At 66.5% G+C, this 14,310-nt stretch overlaps 1 protein-coding gene across 8 annotated transcripts in view; it reads left to right on the forward strand.

The window, feature by feature from the left end:
• The window catches only part of SYNPO (synaptopodin), a 26,591-nt gene extending 12,303 nt beyond the window's left edge, over nt 1-14,288 (forward strand). For 5 of the 8 annotated variants that reach the window (XM_080555638.1, XM_080555639.1, XM_080555637.1 and 2 more), the window contains 2 exons: nt 8,309-10,608; nt 12,187-14,288. In XM_080555638.1, coding sequence (XP_080411764.1) covers nt 8,309-10,608; nt 12,187-12,966 — 3,080 coding nt within the window. In that variant the 3' untranslated portion in view covers nt 12,967-14,288. The other 3 variants (XM_080555643.1, XM_080555636.1, XM_080555642.1) reach the window with 3 other exon arrangements.
• Nucleotides 14,289-14,310: the final 22 nt, after the last annotated feature.

The raw sequence follows: 14,310 nt of genomic DNA on the forward strand, positions 1-14,310 counted from the left end.
TGCCGGGGGGATGAGTTCACACAGATGCCTCTGCTGCGTGCCTCCGGGCCATCTCTATTCCAGGCCCTTGTTTAAAAATGTAAGCGCTTTATTTCAGGCTGGCTGTTCCCTGTGCCGTCACCATCCCTGCAGCCACGGTGACACCAATTGTGGGGTCACAGCAGCCTGCAGCCCAGCCTCATGCTCCGGCCGCAGCCCCTCTCGTGTCCCTGGGGAGATGCTCCCAGGGGAGATGCTCCGGCAGGATCACACCCGCCCTCCTGCAGGCTTGGGGCCCGTTTTTAAGCCCTGCTTCCACCCCTCTGTCTATTTCTCTCCCAAGCAGCTGTTACCTCAGCTGCCGGGGCAGGTGTGTTGCCGTCCCACTGGGAATTGGGCTCGGGGGGGTTGTTTTCCCCGAGCAGCCCCCGAGCCCAGGGAGGGATGGCACCGGCCACTCTCCTTTCATCCTCACCCTTTTCACGGGCTCAAAATGGACCCAGTTTCCCAAATCCATCCCCTGGCATCCCTCCTTTCGGGGTGCCCCAGGCCCTCGAAGCCAGCTCCCTGGGGACAGGACGAGGGCTTGCCGATGGGAACCTCGGCCCTGCTCCTGGAAATGCTGCTCCAGCGGCTCCTCCAACCGTGCCTGCGGCATTTCGGGGCGCGCCGAGCAGACCGGGCAGCCCCAGCCAGCCCTCCTGTTCCTCAGCCCGCTCGGGACGGTAGATATGCAGCGGAAAAGGTCAGGCCTGCCTCTGTCCGGGCTCAGCATTTTCCTAGCCCGAGCTCCGATCCAGCAGTCCCGCTGCCAGGCTGGAATTTTAAAGTAACTCAGCAGGTTTGTTGGAAAGAGCGTGTCTGCCCCGCTTCCTCCTCCTCCGGGTGAGATCACCACCGTCCGCTGCCTGCGTCGCCGTCAGACTTTCCAGAGCTGCCGGGCAGGATGTCACCGAGGGTCCCGAGCCCTGGCAGCAGCACCGGGGCTTCCCCGGAAAAATAACCCTGCAGGTCCGTAAAGGCAGGGCTGGCCGCAGGGCAGGGGCAGGACACCAAGCAGGTGGCTCCGGGGCTGTCCCCGCGGCAGGGCGTTTGCAAGAGCATCCCCAGGAGGTGTCAGGAGGTGCCTGCTTTGCTCCTTTTCCCCTTGTCTGGCATTCTTGGTGTCAATGAAGGACACTCAGGAGATCGGGGAGCACCCATCCCCACCCAAATTCGTGCAGGGGATCCCCCGAGCGGTGCAGAGCCACCCGGCAGGGTGTGCGGCCCCAGCGGGTTGGCACCTCTCGGGGCGGCTGGGGAGCACGGGGAGCCCCGGGTCGAGGCTCCGGCTGGGAGCTGCGGGAGGCAGGACTGGTTTCTCCGTCTGGTGTGCAAATAAACAGAAGGGTTTGCTCCCCGGGGGCTGCCAAGCTAGCGCCAGGCTCCCTCAAAAACCAGAAAAGCACAAAAAAAAAAAAAAGCTAAGATCGGCAGGGAGAAAGGAAATTAGAAAGGCAAAAAAATAAGGCCAGGAGCTCATCCTGCGGTGCAGACGGGTGCAGGAATCGGTGTGTGGGGTGGTGCCATGGATCCCACCGGCAGGGGAGGTGGCGACCGTCATGCCGGGGGCTCTGCGGGTCTCAGCCTCGGGGTCCCGCTGTTGGGATCCTGAAGTCAGGATCCTGGGGAGGTGATGCCACTCCTGGGGGGCGATCCGCTGTCCCCTCTCAGCTCAGAGCTGCGGTGCCCCAGTACCGCCCGCTGTGGAGTGCTCTTCCCAGGGTGTCCCTAGGGAGGTGACACCGGGCTTGGGTTTTTGCCCGGTTCCAAGCGTCCTGGGGAAATTGGCTGCGAGGGGAGACCCTGCTGCCCTGCCTGGGTCTGAAACGGAGCGTGCTGCGGGTCCTGGTGGTGCTGGGGGGGCAAGGGGCAGGGGTAAGGGGGTGCTCAGGGCAATAAGGGGGTGCTCAGGGATGGGTAAAGGGGTGTTCAGGGTAGTAAGGGGGTGCTCAAATTGGGTAAGGGGGTGCTCAGGGCGCTAGGGGATGCTCAGGGCTGGGTAAGGGGATGCTCAGGGATGGGCAAGGGGATGCACAGGGTGGGATCGATGGGATGCTCCGGCTGCTCTCACCCCCCCGGGGGGCTCAGGGCAGACCCAGCGGGATGGGACGAGCAGGGCAGGGTGTCACGGGGGGGTGCCAGGGCGGCGGCTGGGCTGCCCGCAGCACCGGGAGCGGGGTCCCCATCCCTTCCCGTCCCGTCGGGTCTGCTCCCACCCGACCCGACCGGACCCGACCCGCTCCGTTGCACCGGGACGGGCACGGGCAGGGCCGGCGGGACCCACGGCAGCCCCGGCCCGCCCGGCCCCCGCCCGCCGCCCCCCCCCGGGCCCGCTCCGAGGGCGGAGCTGCCGCAACTTTCCTGCCCGCCGCCTCCTCCCCCGGTGCAGTCGGGCGGCGGCACCGGCACCGGCACCGCGGGTAGGGGGGGGGGGCGGCGGGCAGAGGCTGCCCCGGGGCGGGGGGGGACGGGAACCGGGCGGGGGGGACACGGGGGAACCGAGCTGGAGGGCAGGGGGTCGGGGGGGCTGGGGTAGGGACCGGGGTTACGGGGGGCGCACGGGGGGGCGCGGGGATTTGGGGGCGCACGGCGGGGCGCAAGGGGCTGGGGGTGCGTAAGGGGGTGTGGGGGTCCGGGGGTGCCCCCCGGGGGGCGCAGCGGGGTGAGGAGGGCAGCGTGGTTTGGTCTGCATGGGAAGGAGCCCCCCCCGTGTCCGCCCCCGAGCTGCAGCGGGCACGGGGAAGGACACACACGGGGTGCCCGCGGGGTGCCCCTGGCCCTGCTGCTGCGGGGGGGTGGATGGATGGATGGCAGGGCTGCCCCGCTCCAGCCTCTTTTGGGAGAGCTGACAGCTTAATTTTGGCCGGCCGGGGGGAAACGCTTGCTCCACGGCTGTGCCAGCAGCAGCAGCCTCTTCTTCCCCAGCGCGGATGCGAGCAGGGCTCGGGCTGCCCGCTGCATCCCCTCGGGTGGTGTGCCCTAAAAAAAAAAAAAAGCAAAAAAACCCAACCCACCCCCTTCTCCTTTTTCCCCTCTGCTGGGAGATGGGAGCCCCAGGACTCGCTGCTTGGAGACTTCGGGGCGATTTCAGGCAGGATCGGGGCGAGTTTGGGTGCCGAGGGCCAGGCAAAGCCGGGGCACGGCTGCGAGCCAGGAGGAGTGCGGGGCAGCGGGGAGGCAAAGAGCTCCAAATCCAGCAAAGCCCTCGCGAGCTGAGCGCAGGGAAAACTTGCAAGCGAATCGAATTTTCTCGCTGTGCCAGATTTTGTCGCTGGCAGAGGCACCCGCGAGGAGAGGCCCCGCGCTCTGCGCCCTGCCAGGCAGCGCAGGGCTGCTCCCACCGCCGTGCTCGCTGCCCAAGCCGGGGATTTTAGGGTCTGCCGGGGCCAACACGGGTAAAAAACTTGATGGAGTTTTCATATCCGGGCTATAAAAGGGTTGGAAGCCTGGAACGAGGCAGAAAATTGTCATATTTTTATCCGTGCATGTTAATTGTTCCTAGCTAGCCAGACTGCCTGCCTGTGCTACCCTTCTTGTTTTCCTAGCAGCAGATTATTTGGGATAACTCTGGGAGCTGGAGGGAAGAGCAGGCTTCAATGTGAGCGCGTTTGTGCGCCCTGCAAAAAGTCCTGCACAGCTGTAGTTGGGGCAGAAGGCCAGCTGGCTTCCCTGCCGCAAAACCTGCTTACATTTCCTCGGTGTCCAAAGCCCTCAGCACTGGGGTGGAAAGGCCGGGTGCCCCCTCCCCAGCACCGCCGGGGTGTGGGTGTGTTTTCAGGCTGGCCAAGGCGCCGTGGTGTTGGGGCGGCTGAGCACCCAAACCAGGAGCGGGACGGAGCCCACGTGGAAGTGTCTGGAGTCAGGTGCCAGCGCAGAGTCCCAGGTTTCGTGTTTCCACTCGGGTACCTCGTGGCTTCTCCCTACGAGGACGTCTCACAGCACCCGGTGCTCGTGGCCATCCGGACCTGCCAGGTGACAGCTCCCAAGTCACTATTTTTCTCCCCAAGATTGCTGTGTAATTCTCTGGTTTGGGGCTCGTTCACAGCACGGCGGGGCTGAGTACGTTGCACTTTGGCCTGGGAGGCATTTTCTTTTGGGGTTTCCCGTTGTGAGGCCACACCTGGCCCGAGCAGAGCTGCTGTGAGACCCCTCGTCAGCACCAGCAACTTCAGCTCAATCTGTCGGCTCGGAGAGGCCTGGGGCATCTCCCCTCCCTGCAATCCAGAGCCAGGTCCTCGTCTTATTCCAGCTCTCGGGGTTGATGTTGGGGTAGGACAGGCTGCGTTCAGGGCGTGAGACATCCTTCAGCATCCTTTGGGGTCGGATGGCAACCCCAGCCTTTGCTGGATGCCTTTCAGATGTTCCCCAGTAGCCCTGCGAGGGGGGCCCCATCCTTTGCGCGGAAAGCTGAGCTAGAAAGATTTTTCTATTCCCATCTGGCCAGGAAGGGAGAACAACAAAAATGCCTTTCATCGCCCTCATCACCCTCACTCCGGAGGAGAGAGCAGAGTAGTGGTGCGGGACAGCTGACAGCTCGGGGAGAAGCTGGGAAGCCCGGCACCTTGGGGCGGCTGCTGGAACTCACTCCTGGGGCGGCTGGAGACCTTAGGAGCAAGTACCTAGATAGGTATCTATCCTAGATGAAGTGCTTCATCTATCCTAGATGAAGTGCTTGGTGCTGAAACGATGCTCAGGGTGCTCATGTGGCTGCAGGCTGGCTGCTCACGCGTGCCAGGGAGTATCTCACCTCCTGGCCCGGCATCCCAGTACCGCGGGGTTCGGGGATGTCCCCAGAGTGGTGGCAGAGCGCTGGCAGGGCTGGATTCATTGTTCTTGGAAGAAGCCGGGACATTTGGGGATGGGAGACGTTTCCTTCCTGAGAGGCAGCCCGCTGGCGAGCCGGTGAGCGGCGTGGGAAGGAAGGAAGGGAGAGGGGAAGAGCGCGACAAGAGCCACTCACCCTTTGGACCCGAGCTTTGGACGAGGCTCCCGTGCGTGGCCGGAAGCCTGTTTCCAGCAGCGTGCGAGCCTCGGATGCCCTTGGCTCTACGGGGTTTTGCTTTCACCTCTTCTCCATGCTGCCCGGGCTCTCTTTGGCCCCGCGATCCTCCTTACAGCTCCTGGACGTTTGCGGCGCGTTGACCTCCGTCTGCCCGGAGCATGGGGCCATCGGCGGCTCTCAGGGCTGGTGGGGAAGGATGGAGCCAGGAGCAGGGGCTGCAGGAGCAGTCAGCTCAGGCTGGAGGCAGGAGGTGGCCCCTGGCCTTCACCTGGGGGCCTGGGGTGCCGTCCGTCTGTCCATCCGTCCGTCTGCCTGGCCATGTGCTGCACGTGCGGGGCGGTGCACGCGGGAGTGACCGCAGCTCACAGCAGCCTCGGCCCCTCTTGGTTCCTCCGGGCTGCCCGAGGCTCCAGTGCTCTCCATCAAAGTGGGCTGAGAAGAGCAACCGCTGCTCCCTTGCAGCGCCAGGGATTTGCTCCCAGCACCTCAGCCAGAGGAGCCCTGGCACAGCTCCTGCCTCGGGGCCCGGGGAGCTGGGGGCAGACCCCGGGGGCAGATCCCAGGGGCAGATCCCGGGGGCAGATCCCCGCTCTGGTTGGCAGCACGGGGTGCGGGGGCTCTGCCTGCAGCCGGTCCAAGTGGGAAATCTCTGTCCCAGGGCTGAGTCATCCCTCCGGCACGGAGGACACCCCCGAGGCCCTTTGGTTGCTGCTAAAAGGCAGTAGCGAGAGCGAGAGGCTCCAAAATGGCTCTGCGGAGAGCTCTGCTTCTTAGGCGGCCTCGGCCTCCAAGGGAGCGGGGATGCTGGGGTCGGAGCACGAAATTCGCAGACATCTGGAGCCTGCGGCTTGTTTCTCAACAGCTTCCCGGCCCCGTTTCCCCGCCGCCCCGCAGATAAACACGGCGAGGGCGAGCGGCGGAGCGGGACCCGCGGTGCTGGCCGTCCTCCAGCCAGCCCGGCCTCGCCGCCTGCCGGAGGAAGCCGCTTCCCCGCTCTGTGCCGCCGCCAAGGCAAATAGAAAAGTTGCCTTAAAACAATGCCGGCTGCGGGAGGGAGAGGGTTTGGATGCCAGCATCGCTGCTGCAGACGGGCTCATCGCTTCCAGGAGAGTTTCCACTGGCGTTTCTCCCTCCTCTCCCCTTGGCCCGGCTAAAACCCACCCGCTGTCGGGCCGCCCGAAAGCTTGGTCCTCCTTCCTCTTCCTCCTCCTCCTCCTCCTCCTCCTCCTCTCCAGCCCCTTCCTCTGCACCGGCTGGGGGCTGAGCTATTTCTGGAGAGCATCGAGCTCTGCTCTGAGATGAAGGGCAGGGACTCGCACCCCGCTCAGGGGGCTGGTGGCCGGGCACTGCGTGCTGGCCCATGCGGGGCTCGGTGACTTGCAGGAGTCCCCTGGCACCCGGGAAATGTGGTACAGGACGGAGGGCTCTGCTGGAGCTGCCCAGGCTGGGTCTCCTTTCATCCTGCTGCAGCCAAAAGCAGGTCGAAATGCTGTGAGATTCCATAAAGATGTGGCATGCGAGGGATAGGCGCTGCTTTCGGGGTGTTTTAGAGGTGTGGGGAAGCCGCCAGCGAGGGCTGGATGTGGGTGAATTCCCTAGGCTGGAGGGAGAGGTGCCACCCACGGGCGCCATGGCATGGGGACACCAAGGCCGGGCGGTGGCTCCCCGCGGTGGCAGGACCATCCTGCACGCCTGAGAGGTGCTGGCGCTGGGACCGGCCGTGGTCCTGTGCCGGGGGTGGCAAGGGGAGGCAGTAGGGCTGCAGGGCGAGGAAGAGGAGATGCCCAGCCCGGAGAAGCCTTCTCGCTTCACCACGAGCTCTCTGGAAGGATTTGGCTTAGTCACTCATCCCTTCCCTCGCTGGTAGGCTGAACCACAGCTTAAAATATCCTGGAAGGCTCCCAAGCGGCACAGAAGGCAAGAAAATGAAAAACACATGAAGGGAAAGGGGAGTGGACGCTGCCTGCGCCCGGAGGAGCTGGGCTCGGGGCAGGCAGCCCCGGCCACCCACCTCCATCCCCTGGACGGGGCTGGATCAGGGCGCCCATGGCTGCGGTGCCGGGCACAGGGGCAGCAGGGGAGGGAGCCCACGGAGAGGAGGCTGGGGGCTGCCCCGGTCCCACCACAGCGGGATTTGGTCCAAATGTTTAGGGTGGGATCTCCTGGGTGCTGGCAGTGGCCTCGGAGGGGCTGGGGACGCCCGGTGGCACGGCCCTTCCCCGGGCAGACGTGCGCGGCCGCGGGCGTTTCAGGGCGCGCTGGTAGGAAATGGCTCACCCCGAGAAAATGCCTTCCCGGCAGCTCCACATCCTTTCGGTGTCTGGGAAGGGCTTTCGCCCTGATCTTTTGGCCAGCGCTCGAGAAGCCCAGCGGCTCTCAAAGGGGCTTTCAGCGGGTTTAGCAGGCGCTGGGCCGGCTGTTTTTAGCACTTTTATAGGCTCCAAAGGAATGAGGTTGGTGCGTAGCTGCGAGCTGTGTCTGACGGGTCAGGCTGTGCACAGCTTCTGTCGGCTGCTGCCATCTCGTGTTGCTCCACCAATAAGTCCCGGGCTGGACACCAGCCCCGTGGCGAGGTGATGGGGGCTGATGCTGCCCCGCTGGGTTCGTTCTCCTTCTTGCACGGGGCCGTGCACCGGGATTTGGGAGAGGGGCCGGGGGGACACATGCTGGCCCCTTCCCTGCCCCATGCGTGTTGGAGCCAGGGGCTGAAACCCTGTGAGCTGCAACCTGAAACCTCCTGAAGCCTTTGGAGAAATTCCTTTCCCATACGGTCACCACCATCAGCGCACAGAGCCCTGCAAGATAAACTGTCCTGCGGCCGGCGGGGCTCGGGCACGCGCTGGCCTCTGCTCCACTCGTCCTTGTTCAGTGGGAGCAATGGCCAGGGCAGCCCAGCAGTGGATGACTTCAGGGCTTCAGGGGTTATTTCCAGCAGGAACAAGCCTCTGCTCCCGTAGGCAGTGCGCCCCAGCTGAAATAAGGCTCTGAAATAAGGAGGTGGGGCAGGGTTCTGCATGCCCCCGCACTTTGGTGGCTTTGGGAACACACTGCCATGCAGAGCTGCAGCCCAGCACCTCGGGCAGGGGCTGTGCTGGAGGGGGGGGAGACCCCCGTTACCCCTGGGCTTTGCTCCCCCTTCCCACCCCAGCCCTGTGCATCCCTCCTGCTGCAGCCCCCAGCTGCCGGTGAGGGGCTGGGGATCCCAGGGGAACCTCAAGGAGGGGCTGCAGGTGCTGCAGGGGTGCCGAGCCCCGCTAACCCCCCCCCCCCCCCCTCTCTCCCTAGGTCTCTCCCGCAGCTCCAGCCTCTCGGAGAAGGAGCTGAAGGAGGCGAAGGCGCGGAGCCGCAGGATCGTGGCGCAGCTCACCACGGCGCCCGGCCCCAGCTCCAAGGGCGTGCTGCTCTTCCACCGCCGCAAGCAGCGCGTCGACGGGCTCACCGGCACCGGCGCGGGGCATGGCACGGGGCTGCCGCTGAGCCCGGCGCCTCGGCAAGGAGCCATGGAGGAGGGCGAGGGGCACGGCGCCCGGGGGACACCGCCGGAGCCTGCTGATGGGCAGCAGGTCCCGCTGAGCATCTACCTGAAGGAGAACATGGCACCGGCCGCCACCAATGGCCTGCACGAGAGGGAGCGGGCAGAGGGAGAAGTAGGGAAGGTCGGGGGGATGCAAGATGGCATTGGGGTGAGCGTGGCTGCTCCCGTTCCACCGCAGAATGTGCACGTCCCCGAGCGGAAGAACGGCGAGGTGCCCGGTGCGCCCATGGGGACAGGCAGCACGCCCATGGGGACAGCCAGCATGACCACAGGGACAGGGAATGCACCTGTGGGGACGGCCAGCATAACCATGGGGACAGGAAACACACCTGTGGGGACAGCCAGTATGACCATGGGGACAGGCAACGCAGCTGTGGAGATGCCCAGTGTGCCCATGGGGACAGCCAACACACCGATGGGGACGGCAAACGCACCCATGGGGACAGCCAGCGTGCCCATGGGGACAGCCAACACACCGATGGGGACGGCAAACGCACCCATGGGGACAGCCAGCGTGCCCATGGGGACAGCCAGCGCATCCATAGGGATGGCCAGTGCATCCATGGGGATGCCCAGTGCACCCATGGGGACGGCCAACGCACCCATGGGGACAGCCAGTGTGCCCATGGGGATGCCCAGTGCACCCATGGGGACAGCCAACACACCCATGGGGACAGCCAGCACACCCATGGGGACAGCCAGCTCACCCATGGGGACAGCCACCCCAGCTGGGCAGGCGCAGAACGGCGCACGGAGCAGGCAGTACTACGAGGTCCACCTCACCCTGGCCAAGCCCAAGCCCGTGAAGAACCGGACGGCCAGGCCGTTCGGCACCCAGAAGGCCACCACACCAAGCCAGGGGCCGAGCCAGCCCCCCGAGCGAGCCCCCGCCGCCGCCGAGCTGCCCCCACCGCCCACCTACGCGGAGACGCTGGGCAGCCCCCCGCCCCTCAGCAGGGTCCGCTCGCCCCCTGCCTACTCGGCCCTGTACCCCCCCATCGAGCAGAAGGTGCTGCAGAGCCCCGTCCACGGGGCTGGGGCAGTGCCCCCCCTGCCCAAAACGGGCATCCTGGAGGAGTCGGCGGCCCGCAGGGCCCACAAGAAGTCCATGTTCACCTTCGTCGAGAAGCCGAAGCTGGGCCCCAACCCCGACCTGCTGGATTTGGTGCAGAGCGCGGACATCAGGAAGAAGCAGAAGGAGCACGGGGAGCCCGGTGCCGAGGACGAGCCCTTCGCCCTGGGGGCAGAAGCCTCCAACTTCGTCCCCAGCAGCACGGCCAGGGGCGGGCAGCACCTCCCGCCAGCCGACGATGCTCCGGCGTGGTCGTCCTGCCTCAAGTCCCCCACCATCCAGCCGAAGCCGAAGCCGCAGCCCAGCCACAACCTCACCGAAGCCAGAGGGAAGGGAGCCGAGCTCTTTGCCCGCAGGCAGTCCCGCATGGAGAAGTTCATCATCGAGGCTCCCTCCCAGCCCGACCTGCTCCGCTCCCCGTCGCCCACCATGTCCCTGCCTCCCTCCTGGAAGTACGATGCCAACGCTTGCCTGTCACCCATGGTCTCCAGGCACCCCGTCAAGAGTCCCTGCAGGCCCTCCAAAACCCCCCCGGCGTCTCTTTACGGCAGCGCCCTGACGGAGAACGAGGTCTCCCAGAAGGAGCTGGAGATCTCCAAGCACCAGCCCTACCAGCTCCAGTCTTCGCTCTTCATCCTCTCCCCATCCAAAGGGCCGCCGAGGTCCGTGCCCCGGGAGGTGCCACCGCCCAGACCCTCCCTTCCCGACGCCTACCCCTGCCCACAGCGAACGTCCTGCCCGACCTTTCCGTTGCCTCCTTCCCCCGTTTGGCACCCTCCTGCGGTGCCCGGGGCCGGCGGGGCGGCCTCCAGCCCCTTCCCCAGTGCCACTGGGGCTCTGCCGCTGCCTCCGGGCAGCCACCCTGCTCCCGGAGCCCCGGCGGAGCTGCTGCTGGCCTCGCCGTGCCGCCGAGTGAAAGGGGGCTTCCAGGCGCCCCGACCCTCCTACTCCACCAGGAACGCGGGGATCGAGCCGCAGGTGTGGAAACCTTCCTTTTACTACAAGTAGCGGGGGCGGAGAGAACACGGAGCGGGTTTTAGGCTCCCCGCCGCCGGCTGAGTCCTCTCTGATTGCTCACGGGTGTGCAAAAGGCTGAACCGACCCAAAAAAAAAATGGGGGGAAAAAAAGAAAAAAAGAAGTAGCTCAACGGCTTCCAGGGCAGTGCAGGGGGTGAGAGGACGTGGTGCCGAGCCCCCGGTGTGCCGGGAGCCGCGTGTTTGTGCTGAGCGGGTCCGGGGGCATAAAGCACACGGACCCCCAAGTGGTAACAGGAGCCCGGCTGCCCCGCAGTGCCTCCGGTGCTTTCTCTCTTCTCTTGCCTGGAAACATTCTGGAGCATCACGGCTCTGCCTCCGTCTCTTTTCTCGCCTCCTGCGTTTCCAGCCCCATCTGTCCTACCGCCCGCCGGCTCCCAGCCGCCTCGTACCAAAGCCTGGCCGCGGGGACGCGCCGCCTTCCCACCTCACTGTGCCTGCTCCTGTCTCTTCTGCTGCCCTTTAGGGACTTGTTTGCTCCCACGCTGCGGAGGACAGCCACCACCTCCCCGGGGAAGAGACCGCAGGGCTGGGGACACCGCGGGGTCCCTGTCCCTCCCGGCGCCCCCTCGTCTCTCCGCAGCCCCGACCTGCGGTCAGGTGCGGGGGGTGAGGTATGGTAGGACCCATCGCTGGGTGGGACTGATCCTGCTCTTCTCTAAGCTCTTTGTCTGGGAGCAGCTCCCCGGGCAGGCAGAGGCACTGAGCTGCTGGAGCTGGTGCTGAGCAAGGCGGGCGTAGCGGGGGGACGAGGGATGGGCACGGACAGGGCTCGGTGCTGGCGGCCTGGAGGCAGTTTCCACGGCTGCACCAGCACGTGCGGGATGCTCCTGGCTCACCCTGGGAGCAGAGGTGCCCCTCGCCCAGATTCTGGCTTCCTCTGCAGTGGGGAAAACCGACCAGGGCAGGGATGTGCCCTCGGGGAAGGGGGGGGCTGCCTGCGCAGCGCTCCATGAGCCCCTCGCTCCTGCTGCTCTCTGCGTTAACGAGTTGCCTTTCGACTGTGCTTTTATTTCTCCTGCCTTTTTCCCCCCTCTTTCTGAATACACTCACGTGCACTGTCAGACTGTCTCTTCTCTTTCCTGCTGCCTCGGGAGGAGCTGCGGGGCGGTGAAGCCTCGCCGTGCTCAGCACTGGGGGCTCGGACCCCCAGCACCTCAGGGGGCTCTGGCCCTGCCCCGCTGTGCCATCAGCACATAGTGAGAGATCCTGGCTCATATTTTGGGGCAAGGATGATGGAGCACACCCTCGGGGGGGTTGTTAACGGCCCCATATACCCAGGCAGGGACACAAGCCTTATTGCAGGGATTTAGCCCGGCCCCAGCACTGCGGAGCAGGGGGATGCGCCCACGTACCCGCACCTGCCCGGAGCGTTCCTTCGTTCTCCAGGGCTTGAAAAATGATCAGTGGTGGTGGTGGGGCATCAGAGCTGGTGCCCTCTTACCCCTTTTTCCCCAGCACGGATGCTTCGCCCCCTTCTCCCCCCGGTGGGGCCGCTAACCTGCTCTCTGTCCCCTCCAGGACAGGCGGCCGTCCCTCCCCGCCTCGCCCACCTGGACGCCCCGGTCTGCGCGGCGCCAGGGCAGCCTGGACGGCTGGGCCAGCCCGGCCTCGGTGCCCGAGCTGGACGAGGGCCCCCCCAGGTCCCCGCCGTGGAGCGAGCGGTCGCTGTCCCCGTTGCGGCAGGACGCCGACCCCCGGGCCAGCCGGCAGATGCAAGCGCGGCTCGCCAGGAACATCATCAACGCTGCCCGCAGGAAGAGCTCCTCGCCCAAAGCCGTGGGGACGGAGGGCTCCCGGCCCTTCACCCCCCCGGCCACCAGCCCCCGGGCCGTGGGGTCCCCCAGCTTGCCACGATCCCCTCGGCCGGAGGGGTGCAGAGCCCCGGCCCCGCAGGCTGCCACCTCCGCCTGCAGCGTGCTGGCCGCACCGGGCAGCCCCTCGCCCACCTACAAGAGCCCCCTGCCATCGCCCCGGGTGGACGGGTCCCGCTCCTGTGCCTCCCCCGGGGTGTCCCGAGCCACCTGGGTGGAGGGACGCCGGCTCCTGCTGTCACCCGGCGCTGCCGGGCCGTCCCCGACCCCCAAGAGCCCCCTGCCATCGCCGGTGGCAGGCGCGCGGTCCCCCGCCAAGCGCTACAGCTCCCGGTCCCCGACGGACTCGGACGTCTCCCTCGACTCCGAAGACTCGGGGGCCAAGAGCCCGGGCATCCACAGCTTCAACCTGTGTCCCCGCGGCTGGACCGGGAGCCTGCGGCTGAAGCCGGGGGGGCTGCCTTCGGGGGCCCCCTGCACCTCCTAGAGCAGCCAGCCCCGGCCACGCCGCACCGCCAGCGCCCTGTGGTGCCACCCGAGGGTGGCAAGGGGCGAGGGACGGTGCCCCCGCAGCGGGTCCCCAGGCGGGGAGAGGCACGGCCGTGGGCTGGGGATGCGCGGAGCGTCCCCGTCCCCATCGGCGTGCCGCCGGGGTCAGCTGCCTCCCACCTGCCCGCGGTCCCATGGCCCAGCTCTATTTTTACCAGCCTAACCTTTCGGGGCAGGACTGCGTGGTCAGCAGGGAGAGCAGGGCAGCTGGCGGCGGGGGGGGGGGGGACACAGCCCCTGGACGTCCCCTGTGCCCGGTGCCCCCCAGCTCTGGTTTCCCGGGGTGGCCCTGGCAGCGCTGGCACCCGCGGGGTCACCGCGCGCCCCTCGGGTGGGTGCCGTGGCCGGGACACCCCGCCCCAGCAGGGTCTGACCCTGCGGGTCCGGCTGGTTTCAGCCGAAACCAGATCTCGAGGAGGAAAAATTCCGGTTTTATTCCCCCGATCCCCAAATCCTGCTCGCTTTTCTTTCAGCCTTTGACCCTTTCCCCGTGGAATTCCCCCCAAATTCTTCCCCAGTGACGATGAAGAGAGCCAAAGTTATTTATTGCCATGCCGAGGGGCCCGTGGGCAGGTTACCTCCCACTGCGCCTGGGCGAAGAGAGGGCCAGCGCCACCCCCGGCACTGTCACTGTCCCCGGCGCTGTCACTGTCCCCAGCCCCGGGCTCACCCCATCCCCACCCTGCGGGACCGAGGGACCTGGCAGGGGCAGAGGGCACAGTGATGGGGGGGCTGCGGGGGTCAGAAGGAAGCGGTACAGGCTGCAGAGGGTTTGAGGGAGGTCTCGGTGCGGGAGGTGATGCTGAGAGGGTCTCAGGGACAGGTCAGGGGCCCCACGGGAGCCAGCTCCCTGCACGGGGCAGCGCTCGAGGGCACAGTGCTGGCGGGTGGGTGCTCAGGGTGACGGGGAGGGGGGGCAGCAGGGTGGGCACGGTTACATGGCAGAGCCCGGGGAGGGCAATAACGGGCCCCCACAGTGCTTCCCCCCCCGAGTAGGAACCAGTCTGGGGTGCTGGGAGATGCCAAGGCAGTGACCCTCCACAGCCCCTCGCCCAGGGGGATGCAGCGTGCACGAGGGCTATTGGGGCACGGCCCCAGGTCACCCCACCCCTTCCCCTGGGGCACGCCGTGGGGGCAACCCCGTCCCTGGTCCCTGCCCCTCTGCCCCCCCCCCAGGAGCTGCCCTTCCCCACTGCCTTCGCCACCCAGTTGTGTACCCAGCTCAGCAATAAAGGGCCGTTATCCCACCTGTTATCCCACCGCCTGCCTGCCTCCCTCCCGC

The sequence above is a fragment of the Anser brachyrhynchus genome (assembly GCF_964034855.1).
Source record: "Anser brachyrhynchus genome assembly, chromosome: 14".
Classification (NCBI taxonomy): domain Eukaryota; kingdom Metazoa; phylum Chordata; class Aves; order Anseriformes; family Anatidae; genus Anser; species Anser brachyrhynchus.